Genomic DNA, 23,210 nt, shown 5'->3' with positions numbered 1-23,210 from the left:
AAGGAAGAAAGAAGAGATGAAACAGGGAAAATGAAACCAGTGAGTTCCCCTTTTCCCCAAGTGTCTGTGTTTTTTAAGTCTTTCTTTACTCTTTGTAAACTCTTTGAATGAACGGCTGAAAGGCAGGAAAACTATCCAAGTCTTTTGTGGCCCAGGAATGGGGACTAGCTCTCAGCATGTTGTGCTATGGAAAAGTTAACACATAAGCCTTAATCCAGTGGAGTGAACTAAAGAGGTTGATTACTCACACCTATGTTGTGTATTTTATTAAATATAGTTAAATGTGTTAAATATAGGCATGGTTGCATGTATTTAAGTCTGTGTAACTTACTATATGTTATTGTAGCTAGTTGTTAACCATACTGGTTTTAATGCAGAAAAATACCCTTACAAAGCTGAAAGTAACTCTATGATTGCCACTTTCTCGTTTAGCAGTTTCAACAATTATTTTGTTTTGTTAGTGGTTTTTTGTTTGTTTTGTATTATCTGATTTACTTTATTCCATTGCAGGAAACTGTTGGAAAGTTTTTCCAAGTAGACATTGCAGAAAATGCTTTGGTAGGTAGCTCTATAACACTATTGATTTCTGATCTCTTGGTTTTATTTTTAGTTTTTATTTTTATTTCCTTCAAAATGAAAATAGCTTTTTTTTTTCTGATTATGTATAACACATATAAAGAATTAAACAGTACAGGAAATGTAAAGGGGAAAGAAAATATCATCCCTGGTTCCACCATTCAGTGGCAACCACGGGTGACATTTTGATCTCCACCTTTGCAGATGTAGAACTGTCTCCCAACACATAGTTTTATACAGATGGTATAATGGTAACATGCCATGTTTTTCACAGGGTATCATTCTTTTATATCAGTGAATGATATATGTGCGCACAAATTCCACCTTTTTAAAAGGCTGTATCGTATTCCAATATAAGAATATTCCATGGTGTATTTGGCTAAATTTCTATTGAAGGACAGTTCTATTTCTAGTTTCTTAATAACCAGCACTGTGAAGAACATCCTTATATAAAGCAACTTGGTACATTTGATTTATTTTTCTCCCTGGAAATAAATTCCTATACATCAGACTACTGTTAGGAGCACTGGGTGTTATACGAAAACAATGAACTGTGGATCACTACATCAAAAAATAATGATGTATTGTATGGTGACTAACGTAACATAATAAAATAAAATTTAAAAAAAAAGAAAGAATAATATTATATGAAAGCACTTTTTCTCTTCTTTGGCGAGACTGGGCCATTTTTTCTGTCTTTGTCGGTTTGATAGGCAGAAAGTAGAATCTTACTGATAGTTTTATTTGCACTTTGAATGCAGCCAAATAGCTATTGATGTCTTTGGGCTATTGGTATTTCTTAATTTGTGAATTTGTAAGTAATTTTGGGATGTGCCTATACCTGCACTGTTGCCTTAGTGTGTTCTTCCTCTGGGTAGTTTTAAGAGTTTGTTTTTTTAGGGAAATTAATTTTATCATTTTTGTTGTAAATATTTTCCAAAGTGTGTTGTTTACATTGTTTATGGGTTTTTAGAAGTTTTTGATTAATTTATCATCACATAGATCAGTCTTTTTCTTTACAGTTCCTGGCTTTTGAGTCACGTTTGTTTAAAGTGTTACCATCTAAGAGTATAAAAATGTTTACCCATAATTTCGTCTAGTACTTTTATGGCTTCAGTTATTCCACTGAAACTTTCAGCTTTCTGAGATTTGTTTTGGTGTGAGATAGGTATCCTGTTTATATTTTTCCAAACCATTAGCCAGTTTTTGTGGCTGGTCTTAGTTCTCATTTAAGAAACACTTCTTGAGCTTCTCTGTGGCTCTGTTTTGGTTTTTTTTTTGTTTGTTTGGTTGTTTTTTTTTTTTTGGTAGGGATAGAAACTGCCGAGTAAATATAACATTGACTAAATTTAACAATGATTGCATTAGTAACAGATTTTCTCTGAATGTATTTTGAACTTTTATTTTTTTAACCACTAGAAAAATATCTTAGAAATGGAAATTCCTACTGTTAGTGTTTTAGCTGATGAAGAGTTCCTTCCCTTCAGAGAAAATACATTTGACCTGGTGGTTAGCAGTTTAAGGTTGGTAATCTATTTGTACTTCTTAAGAATGTATGTTATAAATAACTTATGGTATACAGTTTTAATATTATTGGGTAAAGAAAATAGATAATGGAGTAAATTCTTAATAACTTCTTTAAAGTCACAAACCAGTTTTCTTAGTTTATAAACTGTAAGATTTCTCTGGTAAAGAATTACGAATTATATGCTCCCTAGTGGAGATGATATGATATAGTACCTTAACTTTTTTCTCCCCAACTTTTTTTCAATTTGCTAAAGCTCATCTGTGATACAGGGGTTTTCCTCCCCAGTATACATAACTTAGTATCCATATTGATGAGGGCAGGAGTTGGAAAGAGTATACTGGCTCCAACATTCAAATATTAGAGCACTCTTATAAACTCAGTCTGGCAAGTAAGGAAAAGCTAGTAGTTCCTTCAACTTCAGTTTTTCTCCCACACAGAAATATGGTCCTTAAGGTTATATTTTCCCATTTGTGCTTCCTACCATGTCCCTGCACATTGATTACACAAACATATAAATGTTTATTGAATAGATTATAATACACGAGGCTCTGAGCTAGATGCTTTGGGGAAATAGAAACATGAATGCAGACAGGGATCCCGTCCTCAAAGAACTCAGCATTTAATAGGGAAAAATAAAAGTCTGTGTGTAACTTTATTTCCCCTATCTTGTTGTATAGTCAGATTTTCTTTCAAAGATTCAACATGCTCTTCATGTCAGCGCAGCCCTTTTGATCGCTGTTTTTAGGGTGACCAGTCACTGTGGTTCACCCAAGACTTTGCTAGTGTTAGCACTGAAAGGCCTATATCCCAGGAACGCCTCATTCCCAAACAGTTGCACTTTAGCTGTTTCCTTCAGTGAGTTTATAATTTCTTCCATACTTTTTAAGGTATGCTTGGCAAATTTAGAAAATTATTCACATTCTATCATGAAATGAAAAACATTACAGAGAATGTTGGTCTAAGGGAAAGAGCCCTGGGTGGGGCGTTAGAATGTGAGTTTTAGCTTTTCTGCTTTCTGTTTGCAAGTACCTAATTCTGTTGCTTTCAGTTTCCCCATAAGTATGATAGAGCTTGTGATATGACCTTCTTAATTTCTAAAGTATCTAATAATTGTTACAAAGCATCATGAAAGATAAATGTGAGCTTAACAGTATGGTTTGAAATGGGTATTCAGTGCTATCCTGGAAGTCAGCATAGGAGGATGCCACCTGTGTCAGGAAAGTATGACCAAACTCTACAGAGACTATGATTCTTGCCATCACATATCATCATGCACTGGTAGGGGGTGAGTAGAGGCAAAAAAAAAAATGCAAGAGATTTCCTAAATTAAGTTCTAAATAGTATATAGTATTTATAGTACTGTAACATTTTCTCATGTCACAGAAGGAAGGTTTTCCCCTAGGAATATTTTTTGCTTTAAAACTTGCATGAAAACAATCAATGAATTTTGATTGCAATTTTAGACTTCAAAATTAATACCTTTTTGATGGCTTTTCTTTATATGAGTGATAATTATACTAATTATATGAATTAAGCTAAAACCAAAATGTTGTTAATATTCTAGTTTACACTGGGTGAATGACCTTCCTAGAGCGCTTGAACAGGTAAGAAATTCTCTAATAGCCTGTATTATTTTATTATTAGAAACTTCTAAATATTTCTGTTTTTATCAGAATCTTCCAAATATTTTCCATTTTATACTTCTGATAGTTGGAAATGAAAGCAAATCAAGTATTTATTATCTTCTGTGGGCCAGATACCCTTGGTGCCCTTTGGCATATTAAGTACATTGAGTGACTCCCTTGCCTAGGAATTCAAGAAATCTAATTATGGAGATGTTTTAAATATTTATGAAAAGTTATACAAAATGACTTGGACAAAATGATATTAACATCACATTGATAAAAGACATTTTCTGTGTGGGTCCCTTTTCTTAATTGCCTATAAATTTTGTGTGGGTAGGAACCTATTGGTTCATATTTGTATCTTCCCTGTGCCTTATAATTAGAGAATGTGAGGTATGTTTGTTGGGTAGCATTTATCAATGAACTGGTGAAGAGTAGGTAAAAAGCACTGTGTTCAGAAGAGGGAAGGAGATCACAGTGGCTTGGAGTAGCCTAGGAGAGCTTCAAGAACAGGGAATTACTTTAGCAGGGCCTTAGAGAATAGGTCAGATTTGGGGTGGGAAGGCAGAATCACAGGATAGGCGGGAGATATGAGAGCCTCAGAAGCATGAAGGGACAGAGAGGAAGCCTCTTTGGAGATTAGTATAGTACTGGGAGATAAAGTATCTTGGGACCAGATTTAGGAAGATTTGGGTAACAGATTAAGGAATTTAGAGTTCATTCTTTATGCAATTCAGAGCTGCTGTGGAGGATTTTGAAGAGGAAAGTGACATGTTTAAAAGGCCGGCAGGCAGGATAACTACCATATCTTAAGCACACACTGTTTGCCAATCACTGTGCCCTGCTTTATATGTGCATTAAATAAATAACTCTGTAAGATGTCTTCATTTTGCTACTTGGAAAACTGATGCCAGAAGTTTTGGTTCAATTAAAGAGACTGCTTCCATCATCCAAGCATGAGAGAAACTGAAGTTAGGTGACAGTGGCAGGAGTTAACAGGAAGAGAGAGTATTTGGGACTCTAAAGGAAGAATCAACAGTTTGGTGGCTGGTTAGATCTGAAGATCAGAGACAGGGAGGAGTCCAAGCTCATCTTAAAGTTTTGAGTCTGGATGCCTGAGAGAATATTTAGTAAAAGCAGGGGAAAGAATGGTAATGATCAGATAAAGGGAATGGAAAATGGTACTTGACAGAAATATGGCAATTGGAGAGGGGAGTGGGTTTGAGAATAAGTGTGTGTGTGTTGGTTGTGTTGGGAGGGTGAGTTTGCCAAGAGACAAATATCCATGGCACAGGCAGATGAAAATGAGTTTAGAGTTCTGGGAAGATGTCCAGGCTAAAGATAGTGACTGGAAATCATCCTTGTGAAATCCATGGGAATCGATAAGCCCCTCTGAGGTAGAAAGAAGCTGCAGAGAGCTGAGGACTGAATTTTAGATCCCTGCTATATTACAGTTTGGTGACAAGGGAAGGAAGCAACACTAAAAGGGCAGAAGGGAAGAAAGTGAAGATTTTATAGTTTGCTTATATACTGTTTTGTAATTGCTTCATAATTTATTAAATATAAATTTAGGATAGATACTTTGATGAGAGAGCCTACTATGATTTGGGGTTTACTTCAGAATCTACCCTCTCCTGTAATGTTCCTTATTGTTAGAATGGTCCATCAAATCTAGTTCCAGATGGTGGTTCTAAGAGAGTCAGTGAGTAAACATTTGTGATTCTGGAAGCCATTACAGGCACTGTTTTGCTTGAGTTATCAATTAAAAATTGCTTTCGTTTTAAAGTTGGAAAGTAAGTTAGTTACTTCTCCTTCAAGGAAACTAATGTTTGACTAGGTTAATCTTGTGAATCACAATAATTTCTGTACAAATTAGCTTTTTCTGCTAAAAAGCCACCCCAACTTAATGGTTTAAAACAGCAGTTTACTTAGCTCAGGATTTTGTGGATTGGGTGGGAGTTTGGGTTGGCCTTAGATAGGAAATCCTTCTGGCTCTGGCTTGGCTCACAAAGCCAGTGTCTGTGATCTGCTTCTAGACTGTCTTGAAGCTGGCCTCTCAAGAATGGCCTTAGCTGGGGTGTCTGAGTGATTCTGCTCCTCATGTGGCTCACCCCTCACTGGGCTGGCTCAGGCTTGTCCACAGCATGGTGGCGGCACAGGGACTCGTGGAAGGCCATTTCAGACTTCTCTGTGACACTGGCACACTGCCACTTGCGCTGCATTCTTTTGGCCGCAGCAGGTCACAAGGCTGTCCCAGATTCAGGGAGAGGGGAAGTAGACTTCAAATTTTTAATGGGAGTTGTTTGATGGGGGTGACATTTCAAGGACGCAGTAGAGGTTTGTGATTTTTGCAACCTACCACACTTTAAATTTTTTTCTTTCAGTATTTTTCTCATTATAAAAGTAATTTGTGTCTATTATTAGAAAAGTTGAAAACATATAACATATTTTATAGGTATTAATACTATCAATGAATTATTGTCCATCTTTATAATAATACATATGCTGCAGCAGTTTCTTTCTGACATTTGGTTGCCTTAGGTGTTACTTATTAAATTTTCTGATTATTTGACAAAATAAGAATGGTGATTGTAAAATATTGATTTAGACAGCATATATTTATTCTTTTAACATTTTTTATCCTAACTTTTTTTAGTATAAAATTTTAACTAATTTTGTTGTCTTGTATTTATTACAGATTCATTACGTTTTAAAACCAGATGGAGTATTTATTGGCGCAATGTTTGGAGGTGACACACTCTATGAACTTCGGTGTTCGTTACAGTTAGCAGAAACAGAAAGGGAAGGAGGATTTTCTCCACACATTTCTCCTTTCACTGCTGTCAATGACTTAGGACATCTGCTTGGGAGAGCTGGCTTTAATACACTGACTGTGGTAACTATCAAGAGAGTTAATTAATTCTCATTAACCCATTGATCACACAGTTCAAAAACAACTTCTCATTAGAGATCTGTAGGTATCGATGGTATTATGAAAAGGTTTTCACAGTTTTTCTCTTTTTAAATTTAGTTTGTATAAACACGTCTTGATTGATAAAGGTAGGAACATGAAATTTTTAGTATTTCTTACCTGAATATGTAGCTCAAAAAACCCAAACCTCAGTTAACAAGGAGATTGTTTTCCAAGACATACTACTCCATTAGAATTTTTAAATCCAGAGTTATATGTAATATGAGAGAGTTCAGATAATGGGGAAAAGAGGATGTACGGGAGCATTTTCAGCACTACCTCTACCACCAGCCCTCAACTGAAATCGTGCTGTATGAGGCAGAAATGAAGGTATGTACATTTATGGTCAAGGGTAGAAAATGTAGGAAAGGGGGCTATACACCATTAGGGCTAGAGAGATCTGGAAAGAGGACCTATAGGCTCTCAGAAGAAACATGGAGTCAGCACGGTACGGTGATGGTACGGGGCATAAGGTGTCTGGCGGGTATAATTTGGTTCCTTGTCTTGCCCCTTTACTAGCTAGGGGAATTTGGGAGATTTACTTCACGTCTCTGAGCATTCATTTTTTTAAGAGAAATTCAAATGTTTCTCACCTCAGGTGGCTACTAGTATTAAGATAAAGGGTGTGAAGTGCCAGGACCATGGTAGATGCTCAATAAATATTTGCTCCTGCCTTCCTCTCTCCCCCTCCTCATACTCCTAGTACTTTGCCATCCAAGGCTTCCAACAGGGAGTCATCTGGACAGACAGTGGTTGCCCCTTCTAGCTCCTTTCATTAGCACAGTCACTCTAAAGGATTTTATTACTGCCTTCAGAGGTCAGTTGGGTAGACTTGCTATGATTTTCCAAACCCCTCAGGTTAAAAACACATCTCTATTCTAGAGGAAATAGGAATTTCCTGATGAAGAAAGCTTCTCATTGATCATAGGCTTAAGATTGAAATAACCATTTAAGGAGATTTAATGTGAATATATTTCATAAAGTCAACCAACCAAGAAAAGATTGTCCCGTCCTTCCTTGTCTTGTTAGAAAGCACGGGGCATAGACCATAGTCCATGAGAGTCTCTGAAGTTGGAAAGGGGCCTCAAGAAGGGAAGAGACAGTAGGCTAGGAAATGACAGCAACCCTCAAGATTTCACAGCTGTGTCTTTTGTAAACTGCTAATGGCCTGAGTCAGCAAAACAACAGTCAGTTGTTGGCAGCTGGAAAGGGGAAAGCTCTGCTTTGTGAGGGTGCTGCTTTGTAATTAAAGCAAACACTGGCAAATACAGGCAATTGTACAAGAGGGATCACTATATTTTTCACCGTTTTTTAATTATATAAGTAATAACACAAATACATTTTGGTCGTAAACATTAACTGTAGAGATAAATTGGCAATTTGTCATTCCTCTTTAATCCCCCAAATCTTAGTTCTCTCCTGTGAGCCATGGTTCTCAAAATTTTGTTTTTAGGACCTTGCTACACACTTAAAATTATTGAGGACCTTAGAGAGCTTTTGTTATGTGGGTTATGTCTATTAATATTAACCAAATTAAAAATTGAAACTGAATTTTAGTATTTATTAATACATTTAAAACTAACAATAGTGTACCTATTATGTGTTAACATAAAACATCTGTTTTTTGTGGGGGAAGAAAGAAACTATTTGCCAAAAGAAAAAATTAGAAGAATGTCATTGCTTTACATTTTTACAAATTTCTTTAACGTATGACATAATAAAAGTGCTAAATTCTCATGCCTTCTTCTGCAGTCATAAGACTGTCTATGAGAATATCACATGTCATGTAACTTAGGAAAAATTCAGTGTACTCATGAGAGACTGAGAGGTGAAAAAGCCAAATAGCATCTTAGTATTATTTTAAGAATAGTTTTGACTTTGTGGACCCCCAAAAGTGTGTCTTCTTGTGGTTTTGTATGGTTGTAAAGTGGACTGTGCATTTTAGAAAAATTTCTGCTGGAGCCCTGGGTGGCTCAGTTGGCTAAGTGTTCGACTTGATTTTGGCTCAGGTGAGGATCTCAGGGTCGTGAGATCAAGTCCCACGTTGGGCTCTGCGCTCAGCACAGAGTCTGCTTGAGATTCTCTCTTCCCCTCCCCCCCGCTAGCACATGCATGCTCAATAAATAAATAAAATCTTAAAATTTTCTGCTAAAAATGTTTAACCTAACATAGCACGTAAAATCCTACATTTCTGTTAGTTGGGAAATCTATTATGGAAATACCTTCTATATTCTTTAAAAAATGAACTGAATAACTCAAACATTAAGGTACAAAAATATTGGTGTGGAATCTTCTTTGTGGTTTATAAAAATTAATGATTTAATAATAAATATATACAAATTTGTTCCTTGATACATATACACTGTCTCTAATGTGGCGTATTAACATTGTATCATAATTCATTTTCTAAAAAAATCCCATCCCAGAAGCTTATAAAATCAGTTACACAGGTTTAAGTTGCATACAACATTAGGTATATCATTTTTATACTGCAGTGGATTTTTATTTTTAAAGTGAATTCAAGATTTGCCTGTTTACATTTATATGACTTTCATAGTGAATTATTTTCAGAGTTGGTGGGCATTCTGAATGAGGCTCATTTCCTTTTAGAATAGAGTTGCCAGATAATATATTAGGAGAAAACTGCAGATATGGTCCATCTTAATTTGAATAAGGACTTTGACAAAGCTATTGTGGTATTCTTTTGATTGAGATGGAGGTAGTGCTTTTAGTTTCATTGAAAGATTGTTTTTGAAGGATATTGCTTAATGGCTATTGTTTTTAATCTTATGATTTCTTTAAAAAATAGTTTCCTAAGGTAGAAAAATATAGAGAAGAAATTGACTACCCAGAGATGGTCTTATTAAAAAGAGCACATACGAACAACATGGTCATGCATATGTTAAGAAAAAGGAAATTTAAAAAATGTATAGATAGAATGAGATAAACAGAGCAGGTCTAAAGTGAAAAGAAGTCTCCTCCTCCTGACTTCTGATACCTGGTCCCTCTCCCCAAAGATGACCATTGTTGTGGGTATATCCTTTCAAAACAATTTTTTATCATAGACCACTATACAATTATGTCATTTAAACCTACATATGCAACAGTATATACCCTCTGTTGCTTTTATAAGCACTCTTCGGGGTTTTTTTAGTTAATAGCATACCTTTTTCTTTTTTTTTTAAGATTTTATTTATTTATTTGACAGAGAGGAGCAGAGGGAGAGGGGAAACAGACTCCCTGCTGAGCAGGGAGCCTGATGCGGGGCTTGATCCCCAAGACCCTGGGATCATGACCTAAGCCGAAGGCAGACGTTTAATGGACTGAGCCACCCAGGTGCCCTAGTTAATAGCATATCTTGGAGATCTTTCCCTACAATATCTACCACATTTCCTAACAGCCGCTGTATGGTATTTCATTAAGTAGATATACTTTAATCAGTTCTCTATTAATGGACATTTAGATTATTTACAGCTAGTTTTTTGGTTTTTCATTGTTGTTTTGTTGCTATTTCAGTGCTGTAATGTATTTTCTTTGACATAATCTTGGCACATCTGTCAGGTCAATTTCTAGCAACAGAATTGCTGGGTCAAAGAGTCTGTACATTGAAATTTTGACAGATAGGGTCAGATGACTTTCCAAACGTAGCATCAATTTATATGCCCCATCAACAATATAAGAATATGGCAACTCTTGCTTATACTTTGTTTTGTATCTTTAAGATTAAAAATAGTGGTCATTTTGTTTTGCATTTGTCTGGGAATTAGAATGGATTTTTTAAGATTTATTTGAGAGAGAGAATGAGTGGGGGCGAGGGGCAAAGGGAGAAGCAGACTTCCTACGGAGCAGGGAGCCTGACGTGGGACTCGATGGGACCCTGGGATCATGACCTGAGCCGAAGGCAGACACTTAACCGACTGAGCTCTCCAGGCACCTCTAGAATGGATGTTTTTGATAAGTGTTCTTTGGGCTTTATACTTGATTCTGTTCAACATTAAAGTCCAAAATCAGGAGGAATAATGAACACATTAGATAAAGTTACAAAACACGGAAAGATCTAGACACTTCGAAAGTGGTTAATGCAAATAAGATGAAAGTTTAGTTACATGCAGCATTTTGATACCAAACTTGGGGAAAAAAAAGTATGTGTCCTGTATTTGGGGGCTAATTCCCAATATAGGGAATTTTTTACAGAGATCTAAAGATTAAGAATCTTTAGGAAGATTTCTCTTAGAATAGTGAATATTTATTCTGCAGTTTGACATTTTCATATATCAAGCATAAACCAGATGACATCTGTAAAGATTATGTGCTTAACACAGAATTTTATCACATCACAGCCCTGTGCTGGTTGGGCAGCTTATCTCCATCCCATAGTTGTGCCACCTGGCCCTTTCATCTTCTGAGGTTACCACAGCCAAAGGGATGGCCTGGAAAAGCCTCACTCGTTCTTTATTACCTTGCTCTTTCCTTTCCTTTTGCTGTGGTAGGCCAAAAGAAATGCCTTTTGGGGGCTGGGAAGTATCAGGAGCACCTGGATATTTGGGGAGCATCAGTCCCTGCCACTGTACCAACCGTAAACTCTTGTATCAGACTTCGAAAGAAGGGACCAGAAGTCCATTTGAGAAATAAATTGTATGTGCCAGCAGTGTGCCTGTCTCCCAGGTGAGCCAGTGCAGTATGGCTGCATTACTAGAAGCAGATTGGAAACATCTTGGGAGATGACCCTATTTGGCTTGATATTGGGTGCCACTTTTTTTTTTTTTTTTTTTGATTTTAGAGAGAGGGAAGGTTGGGGGAGAGAATCCCAAACAGACTCCTAATTGAGCACAGAGCCCAACGTGGGGCTCAGTCTCACTACCCTGAGATCACGATCTTAGCTGAAACCAAGATTCGGACGCTTAATGACTGCACCATCCAGGTGCCCCTGGGTGCCACATTTTAAGAGACTGATTCTGACAACGTACATAGTAACTCAGTAAGGATGTGTAAGGATCTATAAATCTATAAATTTTGTCTAGAAGACTAACCCCTCCGTCTAAAAACTTACAGTGTCCTGGAAAAGTTGAAAGACTTGAAGAAGAGGGTGATGGTTTGCAGATATAAAATAGACTTGTTTTGTGTTGTTCCCAGGGAGAGAACTGGAACTGGGTTGATGGAGTAATTTTAGGAAGATTTCTCTTAGAATAGTGAATATTCTGCAATTTGACATTTTCATATATCAAGCATAAACCAGATGACATCTGTAAAGATTATTATAAAGAACATTCCTGTTTACCATGAGAAATTGGTCTGGGTAATCTCTGTGGCCCGTTTTCAAATCTGGGTCTTTTTATGATGAATGTCAAATGAATATTCCTTTTTCTTTTTAAATAGGATACTGATGAAATTCAAGTTAACTATCCTGGGATGTTTGAATTGATGGAAGATTTACAAGGTAACGCACTTTAAAGAATGTTTAGTCTCCATTTGAGAGTCATATTTTGAGAGCAGACTCGATGGAAGGTACTGGGGCTAAGCACTAGGGATACATTGGTGAGGAGAAAGCAGACTGTGTTCATGGAGCTTATAAAATGGGCGAGGCAGACATCATGCAGCTGCCATAAAGATAAATGTTAAATTAGAATTGTGGTAAGTGCTACAAAGTAGAGGTGCATGGTGCTATGACTGCTTCTAAAAAGATGGCGGAACTTTCTTGAAGGGTGCATCTGAGGCAGGTAGAGCACATCAGTGACTTTCTCCAACAACAATTGGCAGCTCAGGTCCAGGCACAAGAAAGCAGGTAGTTGGGTTAGTGTGGGATTGGGGTTTATTAAAGGGATAAGTCCTAGTCGGAGAGAGTCAACGAAAGTCTTGTCTGAGGAAGTGGTGATTGTGCTCTAAAAAAAATGAAGATGAGTTAACTAGGTGAAGAGGGGAGGGAGGTGAGTGGCACGCAGGGAGAGTAGCATGTGCAAAGGCTCTGTGGCAAGAAAGAGCATGGCAGGTACTGAAAGGGCATTTTGGCTAGAGTACAGGGAATAAAAAGGAGAGAATTAAATAATGAAATTGGTGAGTAAATGGGGACTGTATAGTCCCTGTTGAGATTGTCTGTATCTTAAAGCCCCTTTGAGGCATTAAATGGAGGGAGAGGGGGGAAGTCATGATATCAGATTTGCATTTTGGATAAAATGGATTGGCAGATCAGCTAGTAGGGAGACTCGTTGCTGTAAAGCTTATTGAGAAATGATGGTGGCTTGGATTAAGGTGGTGGCAGTGGAGATTTGAGACAAGTGAATGGATTCTAGAGATAATTAGGATGTAAATTTGGCAGTCCTTGCTGATGGGTTACATGTGGGTGAGTGGACAGAGCTATTTCAAACATAACTGCTGAGGTTCTGGTTCACATAACCAGATAGACGGTGCCCCTTCATTGACAGAGAAAACAGTAGAAGAAGACCAAGTACGGACAGGGACACCTCTTGAGTTCACGTGTGGGTATTTTGGGTTTGAAGTGCTTGTCAGATGTCTTAAGAGGAGATGTCAAGTAGGTGGCTGGGTGTGTGGGTATGTTGTTTTAGAGGAGGTGATTGCCTGGTTAAAATATCATGAGTCATTTGTGAATTGGTGGTATTTGAAGCAATTGCCTGGAATGAGAGCATGAAGTGAGAGGAGAACACGGCCAAATACTGAGCCGTTAGGAACCTAATAGACGGTGACTGAGTAGAAGAAGGACGTGTCTGGACGTATTACAGATGTGATGGCAGAGGCAGAGTATTGGAGAATCATTAATGGTGGGGAGACTAAAAAGTCTCAGAGACCATGATACTGGTGATTATTAACACTGGTGATTATTAACCTAGGGTGGTGGCAGGACTTGGGGTACAGATGGAACCTGAACCAGGTGCCAATCCTCTGATGAATGAGAAGAGGGACTGGGAGCCTGATGTCTGTGTCTGACAGCAAGCAGGAGTGAGAGAGGATGACGGCCAAATAGTGTGGGTCTCACCTTGTTTTTGACAAGTTAGAGACAAAATGGCCTGGAAGAGGCTTTGAGGAGCAACAAGGATACAAACCCTTACCTCCCAATTCTGAAAGAGGTAAGGTACGCAGATAGACACATCTGCCACAGAGTGGGCTGCTGGAGAAGTGATTTTCTCCAAGGAGAGCTTTGACTTGCCTAAGAAATTATGAGCTTTTACTTTTTATTACCCAAATGGCATAGGCAGCTTTGCTGAATGAAGGAAGCTGAAGCGATTAAAGGTGTGTTCGTTGAAACCAGAACTGTGCTTACCTAGGGGAACCTTAATCTGGATCCTGAAAAATGAAGATGATTAAGCAAGAGGCTTATAAGACTAAATAGCTTGCAGTTATTTACAGATTTATAGCTTTTCTTAAACGCTATTGCAGTTGCTTCTCTCAGTAGTCCTCTGGTAACTATTTATCTCTGTATTACAAGTGATGAATATGAGGCCCAAAGGGAACACTTGCCTGTTAATGGAAGAATTAGGCCAAACTCTTGCCTTCTTGACTCCTGCTCTGGCAGTCTCTTACCTGACCCGACTTCTTTGGGCTGCCCATTTATAACAGTCCGTTTTACCCATCATCCAGCCTCCTCTGAGAATGGCACTTCTTTTGGCTTTACAAGGAGAAAGGTATGTAGCTGAAAACTTACTACTGTAGTCACTCTTCGTTCATTATAATTCAATACAGGATTGGCAGCTTATAGCGTGTGTGCTTCAGATGACAGGGGATCAGTGATAAATCACACATTCCCCTCCCAAGCATTGCCCCAAACACTTGGCTTCCCTTGACACAATCACGGAGTCCCTTCATCCAAAGACTTGAGAGATGGTGGTGGGTCGATGATGTATCATTCAGACTCTAATGATAAAACCATTTCTCAAATGCAGCATTTATTTTTATTCTGCTATATAATAAATGCTATGCTCATGATTCATTTCAAGAGAGAAGCAAGAAAGAGACTAGAAATTAGATGCATCAGTTGGAAAAGGTTACTACCCACTGATTTAAAAATATAGAACTTACTCTGTGCTGGGTGCAGTTCTGTGACATTTTCTGATATCCTAATTTTACAAATGAGCAAATAGAGACATTGAGAAGTTAGGTATCTTGTTCATGGTCACACTGGAACTGGAATTAGGATTTGAATCCAAAGTCCAATACTGCCTACTTGATCTGTGTGCATTTTTTTTTTTATTGAAGTTAGCATAGTAAAATGCTCTAATCTTACATGTATGGTTGCTTGTATTTTTAATCACTATCCAGACAAGGATTAGAACATTTCCAGCCCCCTCAGAAGGTTGCCTCATGCCACTATCCAGTTGATAACCCCCGCTTCCCCCAAGGGTTTTAAATAGGTCATCTATTTTGAGGACCTGTTGCCTAATATTTACCTTAAGAGGCTTTGCCAGTGCTTCTCTTATTTTTACTGTTAAGCCTTTTACATAAATCATATATTTTAGTCTTTGAGTCTCTTATCCTTAGGAGAATTAAGAAGAATTATGTAAAGATAACTTGTAAAAGTGATATTTAACGAAGTAGATATAAACATTAAATGGTTGATTTTATATTCATTCACTTACCATTTATTGAACATCTACCATGTGCCAACTATTGAGCCAGTGATGAAAATACATAGTTCCAGGCGCCTGGGTGGCTCAGTTGGTTAAGCGACTGCCTTCGGCTCAGGTCATGATCCTGGAGTCCCGGGATCGAGTCCCGCATCGGGCTCCCTGCTCGGCAGGGAGTCTGCTTCTCCCTCTCCCACTCCCCGTTTGTGTTCCCTCTCTCGCTGTGTCTTTCTCTGTCAAATAAATAAATAAAATCTTTAAAAAAAAAAAAATACATAGTTCCTTATCTCAGGGAGCTTGTGCTGTAGTAGAGACATAGAGATAAAGAGAGAGACATAGGCATTTAACTGTAAAATGAGATAATTGTGTTTGAAAGTATAGGGAAAAACAGAATCCCTAAATCTGCTTAGGGTATCAAGGATGCTTTTGTAGAAGAGGCAGGACCTAAGCTAAAATGAGTTTGCCAGGAGAGTGAGTGAGTGGTACAGGTTTGGGGCATTGCCTTCCAAGCCAAGGGAATGGTCCGTGTAAAATCATGGAGATGTGAGAGAATACACACTGCCTTCACTTTCCTAATTAAGAAACTCTACAGTAATTCTGTATCGCTTGAATATGTGGGGTGGAGAGATGATAGGAAATGATGCAGGATAGTCCACCAGGGGCCTCTAGATTTTATCAGGTGAGCCTGGTACTGTGGGTGGAGAATTTCATGTGAAGGAGAGACTGGCAGATCACTGTGTTAAAAAGCTCATCCTCGGGCGTCTGGGTGGCTCAGTTGGTTAAGTGACTGCCTTTGGCTCAGGTCATGATCCCAGAGTCCTGGGATCGAGTCCCGCATTGGGCTCCCAGCTCAGCAGGGAGCTCAAATAAATAAATAAATAAAATCTTTGGGGCGCCTGGGTGGCTCAGTTGGTTAAGCAACTGCCTTCGGCTCAGGTCATGATCCTAGTGTCCTGGGATCGAGTCCGACATTGGGCTCCCTGCTCAGCGGGGGGGGTCTGCTTCTCCCTCTGATCCTCCCCCTCTCATGCTCTCTGTCTCCCATTCTCTCTCTCAGATAAATAAATAAAAAATCTTAAAAAAAAGCTCATCCTCCAGCATTGTTCATAAAGCATACTCTATGAGGAAGGTAAAACTAGAGCTAATATAGTTCATCTCTCTTGTTACACGTGAGTAAACTGAGGCATAGAGAGAAATCAAGTAACTTGCCCAAGGTGATATAAGTGATAGAGCCAGGATTTAAGTCCAGTGTAGCAGCCTAACCAAGATCCTGAAATCTCAACCACTCTGCCTTTAAAAGGTCAGAGGCAGCTGAGATGGGAAGGAGAGTGGTCCAGGAATGAATGGAGGGGGGGGCGGAGCTTGGGTGACTACCTCCAGGTGTGCTTTGCCTACTGGAACATGGTGTTGCCTTCAAATTGGTTTTTGCTATTTTATATTGTTACACTTTTTTCTTGATGGTTGTAGTGTTTCTCATTTGAGCTGCCATTGTTATTAATTCACAGAAAAAAAGTCCAGAATGTTGACCTAATTTTACAAAACAAGTTGTGTATCAGCTGATGAATGCATGAAAAGTTTTGGAGGCTTTCACAGTAGTTTTAAGGTAAGTTCAGTTTGTTTGTTTTTTAAAGACAGTACTCAGTATTGTTCCTTCTAAAGCATAATAGATTAGATTTTTATACAAGCAGTTGAACTTAACCTTAAAAACACTGTGAGAGTCTTAAACAGTCACTTGCTTCCTGGATTTTTCTGTTATCCCAAAGCCCAGAGCTGGTCAGAAGTTCCTAAATGTGTTTCCCAGGTGGTCTTCAGTAAAGGTCTACCATGATGCATTATGAAGTGTTCTCATTCCATTTTGAAGATGATAAACCATTTAATTAGAGTTAAGTGACGTTGCCCTAGATTACTTAAGGATCCGAACTGGCATTATGATCCCAAAGTCTAGACTTTCTGCGCCACATCACACTGCTACCATGAGGAGAAAGGAAGGTTGGTATGGTGGAATGCTTCTCTTGTGAGTCAAGCAGCAGAGTTACTGACTATAAGTGTTATGCGGTAGTGCTCTTGAATTTCTGTATCAGAGAGAACATTATGCCTAATAATCTTAGTGTATCTAATACCAATTTTCTAAAAGGCATTTTAGAATTTCTAGTGTATTAATTATTCCCCCCTCCCTCCATGTATTAAGTCTTTACGTTAAATAAATTAAACCTGTTTTCCACTGGTATTGCCTATGTCTAAGGTGTAATAAGTCATGGCACTGAGAAGGTGAACAGAAATGAAAGCACCACAGCCATCATCAACAATAGATTCTTTCAATCCAACTCCCAGTTTACCTCTGGTCACTTGATATGGTTGATACAATGTAGGAGAATGTTTTTAAATCAGATTATGTAATGGGTCTGTAATGTTAGCTTAGAAGCCTTCAGAGATCATCTGGTCTGGCCACCTAGAAGACACATAGCAATTGGTCTAAGGTCATGTAGCTGCATTGTGACAGCAAGAATAAGATCCACCTTTTTCTTCATGACAGTCTAGCTCATATATCTATTGTTCTTCATGAATTGGGGCTGTTGTATTCATAGGATGCTGGACATTGCTTTTAGTGTCAGAGATTCATTATTTTAAGGAATAGTAGGAACATTTTGGGATTGGAGAAGAGAAAAAAGTTTTACTACAGCTGATTTGTTGATTGTTTTTAATAAGGCCATTGAAAACTTGGAAGATTATTATTTTTAAACTTCTGAAGAACAACTGATATTGGGAAGTTTATTGGGGCTTTTTTGTGAAAGTAGAAAAACAAAAGTAAGAACTGATTTTTGGTGGTGTAGTATATAGAGAATAAATAAAGGATTTTTACTTTTGAAGTTTGTTTTGATTTCGTGGACTAGTTTAAAATGTGGCCTCAAAGGAATTTTAGTATATGCATAAAAAATAAAATATACAGCACTAATTGTTAATGAACAGTAGAAGAATATGAATCCTAGCTTTTAGGTATCAACTTGAAGAAAAAAGTCTAGTGATGCCTGGGTGGCTCAGTCAGTTAAGCATCTGCCTTCGGCTTAGGTCATGATCCCGGGGTCCTGGGATCGAGCCCCACATCAGGCTCCTTGCTCCGTGGGGAGCCTGCTTCTCCCTCTCCCTCTGCCTGCTGTTCCCCCCTGCTTGTGCTCTCTCTCTCTCTGACAAATAAATAAAATCTTAAAAAAAAAAAGTCTAAGAGGTCTTAGCCGCAGCAACTTCTTCCTAGAAACATCACCAAAGACAAGGGAAGCAAGGGCAAAAATGAACTATTGGGACTTCATCAAGATAAAAAGCTTCTGCACAGCAAAAGAAACAGTTAACAAAACCAAAAGACAACCGATAGAATGGGAGAAGATATTTGCAAATGACATATCAGATAAAGGGCTAGTATCCAAAATCTATAAAGAACTTATTAAACTCAACACCCAAAGAACAAATGATCCAATCAAGAAATGGGCAGAAGACATGAACAGACATTTTTCCAAAGAAGACATCCAAATGGCCAACAGACACATGAAAAAGTGCTCAATATCGCTCGGCATCAGGGAAATCCAAATCAAAACCTCAATGAGATACCACCTCACACCAGTCAGAATGGCTAAAATTAACAAGTCAGGAAACAACAGATGTAGGCGGGGATGCCAACATCCTAGTGTTGGTGGGAATGCAAGCTGGTGCAGCCACTCTGGAAAACAGTATGGAGGTTTCTCAAAAAGTTGAAAATAGAGCTACCATACAATCCAGCAATTGCACTACTTGGTATTTACCCCAAAGATACAAATGTTAGGATCCAGAGGGGTACATGCACCCCGATGTTTATAGCAGCAATGTCCACAATAGCCAAGCTGTGGAAAGAGCCAAGATGTCCATCGACAGATGAATGGATAAAGATGTGGTATATATACACAATGGAATATTATGCAGCCATCAAAAGGAATGAAATCTTGCCATTTGCAACGACGTGGATGGAACTGGAGGGTATTATGCTGAGCGAAGTAAGTCAATCAGAGAAAGACATGCATCATATGACCTCACTGATATGAGGAAAACAAACAGGGTTGCTGGAGTGGTGGGGGGTGGGAGGGATGGGGTGGCTGGGTAATGGACATTGGGGAGGGTATGTACTATGGTGAGCGCTGTAAATTGTGAAAGACTGTTGAATCACAGATCTGTACCTCTGAAACAAATAATACATTGTATGTTAAAAAGAAAAAAGATAGCAGGAGGGGAAGAATGAAGGGGGGAAATCGGAGGGGGAGACGAACCATGAGAGACGATGGACTCTGAGAAACAAACAGGGTTCTAGAGGGGAGGGGGGTGGGGGGATGGGTTAGCCTGGTGATGGGTATTAAAGAGGGCACGTTCTGCATGGAGCACTGGGTGTTAAACGCAAACAATGAATCATGGAAGACTACATCAAAAACTAATGATGTAATGTATGGTGATTAACATAACATAATAATAAAAAAAAAGTCTAAATTTTATATATGTATGTATGTAGGCTCCAAGCTGGGCTTGAACTCAACAGCTCACAACCCTGAGATCAAGACCTGAGCTGAGATCAAGAGTCAGATGCTTAACCAACTGAGCCACCCAGGTGCCCCAGAAGTCTAAAATTTAAAACAAAGAAAAGTGCCCCTGTAAAGAATGCACATAATTTTTTCCTAATCTGGGATTAGTAATATACTGTAAAATCTGAAAATGCATCGTAGTTTTGGTACTGTCTAATGAGTCTCAGAGCCCTCTCCCAAGTTTCACGATCAGACATTTATGGCTTAGAAGGAGTGAGGCATTGTAGCAGTGCCCTGTCCTCTGAAGAGCATCTAAAAGGGGCGTAAAATGTGGCATCCTTGGAAAGGTACTTGCCACCTCCTCATGACTCACCTGGAGGGTCAGTTGCCTTGCTTTTGCCCAGCTGGCCTGCTTTAGACCACTGTTGGCAAGTAAGGCATGCTTATGGGACTTGCCTCCTGAAATTTGACTTCTCTGGTCTTAATATCCAGAAGCTTCAAGTAGTTTTTGCCTTAGAGTCACTAAGAAGCCTAGCTACAACCTATTAGAGAATGGGGAGGGGTACATTGTTGGATGTGAAGAGGTTAAATTTGTGCTTTGAGCAGCTCAGCTATTGGCGGTATTATCTAAAATTGCCTGTAGTGTATTTTTAGGTATGGGTGAGAGTAACTGTGCTTGGAATAGAAAAGCCCTGCTGCACCGAGACACGATGCTAGCGGCCGCGGCGGTGTACAGAGGTAAGCGAGCTGGCTGTCTTTTCCACCCGCGCCTCACTGAGGAATGCGCGCCCTACCGTGTTTATCCCTTAACGTTGCCAGTACTTTTTCCTTTCCCGTTAAGGCATCATCAGATTTTTGTCCTTCCTTTCAGAACACAGATCCTGTAGTTCTGTATCCTTTTTCCAAACAGCCCTTAACTGTATTTCTGTCACCTTCTCAGCGTTGAGGATTTTTCATGTGAGGCATTCTCAAAGTCCTCCGAGTATCCCAATATCCATTTCTCTTTGGAGGACATGACTTTTATTGAGCAGATGTTTTTCTTCCTACTTCCATTTTTTTCAGATTGTAACCATTATTTGTCTTTATAGAAATGTACAGAAATGAGGATGGTTCAGTACCTGCCACATATCAGATCTATTACATGATAGGATGGAAATACCATGATTCACAGGTAATATTATTAAGACAAATCATTTTTCCTAGTGGGTTCATGTTTTCATTTACTTTTTATTTACATAGGGTGGGTTTTTTTTAAAAAAAATACATGATGGCGTTAAGGGATTTCATGTAGAGCTGTATATTTATCTATTTCTAATATCTTTAATCTTTCATTATTTTCAGGCAAGACCAGCTGAAAGAGGTTCAGCAACTGTGTCATTTGGAGAGCTGGGAAAAATAAACAATCTTATGTCAAAGGGGAAAAAGTCACAATAAATACTTTATTCAATGTTAATGTAGTCCAGAATTTTCATCAGAGATGGATAACTTTCACATCTAAAATTATTACATTTTGAAGCAAGAAGCAATCTATAAGCAATGTACTATCAGACTTGTAGTAATTAGAATAACCTAATCCTACATCTACATTTAGTAACCCTTTCGGTTTTAGGTAGTTTCTGTTTTCATATGGATACTGTTATCTGGTGATTCGAATGTCTTATTTACAGATTCAGCCCCAAAGCAGGAAGATATTTCAGTGAAAAATCCACAAATATGTTCACATTTATAAATGCCTGACTTGATGGGAAAACATGGCCCACGCTGACGTTTTGTACCATTTTCTCCTTCTGATCTTTTACTGCCGTGAGAGGGTGAAAACAGTGGAGATGAGAGGAAGGACAAGTTGGTAGATTCTCTAGAGTTCCGGATCATTTGGAATAAAAACAGTTTTTATAATGACTAGTCTAAGATACTCAAGCTAAAATTATGTCACACTGTCATTTTTGTTGTGAAGACAGTATAGGCTTGTCTCTCCAGAGCTATTACATAGTTTTATACTTTAGAAAAGTGTGGATCTTGGGGCGCCTGGGTGGCTCAATCGTTAAGCGTCTGCCTTTGGCTCAGGTCATGATCCCAGGGCCCTGGGATCAAGCCCTGCATCAGGCTCCCCGCTCCGCGGGAAGCCTGCTTCTCCCTCTCCCACTCCCCCTGCTTGTGTTCCCTCTCTCGCTGTGTCTCTCTCTGTCAAATAAATAAATAAAAATCTTTAAAAAAAAAAAGAGTGTGGATCTTTAAATTGACTCTTTCCTCACCTTTTTTTTTTTTTTTTAAAGCATCTGAATTCATTCATTTCTTTTTTACCTTCGTGATCTGGGTAGGATCCCAGGGTTTTATACCCCATGCTACTTTAGGTAAGGAGAGAACGTTTTAAAGAATTACAGAGGAAAAATCCCCTGTGAAAGTATCTGCACAGTGATGAAAAGTGCTTTGTTGTTTGACTTTCCTTTGTCATTTCAGGCCTTTGGCACTCTTATTCTAATCCAGGTCCACTGTCCCATTGTCATGTAGTAGTGATCAAAATCATTTGGAAGCAGTCCAGCTCAGACAGCTTAGAATGGAGGGAAGAAGGCGGTAATGAGGAACTTGGAAGGAGGCTGGGAAGCAAACAAGAGTGAGTGCCAACTGCTGTCTTGCATTGCTCCAGGTGGAGAAAGGGAGTTAGTGCTGGCGGCTGTCAGGTGTGTTAGAACTTCATCCTCACTGTGAAATGCCAGGTGGTGGCACTTGCTTGTCATTTATGTTGAAATAAACCCAGCAGAGACAGGTCTTTGTCAGTTCACATTGGAATGAGGCACAAAACTCACCATACTTAAAAAAAAAAAAAAAAAAGCTGAGTTGCATAACCAGGCCTTGGAGCGTCATTGCTGTCCTTTACCTTTCACCATTTCACCAGGCACGGCCCCAGCCTCCTCTTCAGCCATAGGTAAGTTATTGCAGTCTTTGTCTCCCCCCGCCTTCCCTCCCTTGACCACACTGGCACCAAGCTCTTCCTGAGTAGGGGCTGTGTCTGCCTGTCTCTAGTGCTTTGCACATAGTAGATACTCAATTACATTTTGAGTTGAATTAAATTAGGTGAAAAATGTGCCCTTTGAAAAACAAGTTACAGTTAAAAACCAAGGCTTTGTAGGAGAAAAAGAAATTACTATTCTTGCTGTCTTTGAGTAGGAGATCTATCAACATTAGAAATTGGGATACTCTTTTCAGCTTTTATTTTTAACACAAGGGAAAAGTATTTAGGAAGTAAAATTTGGTCTTCACATCTTCACAATTTTAAGGTTTTTAAGCTTAATTTTCAGAATTTGAAGGGAGAAGAGAAAAATGACAAAAAATCCTATGTGTTAAAATTACGAACTAATGACTGAGGAACGGATAAATCCTATGGTGACTATGTTTCCTAAGGGA

The 23,210-nt window shown here is 38.7% G+C and overlaps 1 protein-coding gene across 1 annotated transcript in view; it reads left to right on the top strand.

Annotated features, from left to right (window-relative positions):
- The window catches only part of NDUFAF5 (NADH:ubiquinone oxidoreductase complex assembly factor 5), a 28,516-nt gene extending 6,622 nt beyond the window's left edge, over positions 1–21,894 (top strand). Inside the window, exons 4-11 of the mRNA XM_021700665.1 lie at positions 511–558; positions 1,996–2,099; positions 3,669–3,708; positions 6,428–6,625; positions 12,077–12,137; positions 20,463–20,546; positions 20,897–20,979; positions 21,150–21,894. Coding sequence (XP_021556340.1) covers positions 511–558; positions 1,996–2,099; positions 3,669–3,708; positions 6,428–6,625; positions 12,077–12,137; positions 20,463–20,546; positions 20,897–20,979; positions 21,150–21,242 — 711 coding nt within the window. The 3' untranslated portion in view covers positions 21,243–21,894. The remainder of the gene's footprint in view (positions 1–510; positions 559–1,995; positions 2,100–3,668; positions 3,709–6,427; positions 6,626–12,076; positions 12,138–20,462; positions 20,547–20,896; positions 20,980–21,149) is intronic.
- Positions 21,895–23,210: the final 1,316 nt, after the last annotated feature.

The sequence above is a fragment of the Neomonachus schauinslandi genome, chromosome 10 (assembly GCF_002201575.2).
Source record: "Neomonachus schauinslandi chromosome 10, ASM220157v2, whole genome shotgun sequence".
NCBI classification, from domain to species: domain Eukaryota; kingdom Metazoa; phylum Chordata; class Mammalia; order Carnivora; family Phocidae; genus Neomonachus; species Neomonachus schauinslandi.
The sequence above is the reverse complement of the archived record's forward strand: the minus strand, read 5'-3'. Positions and strand labels throughout refer to the sequence as shown.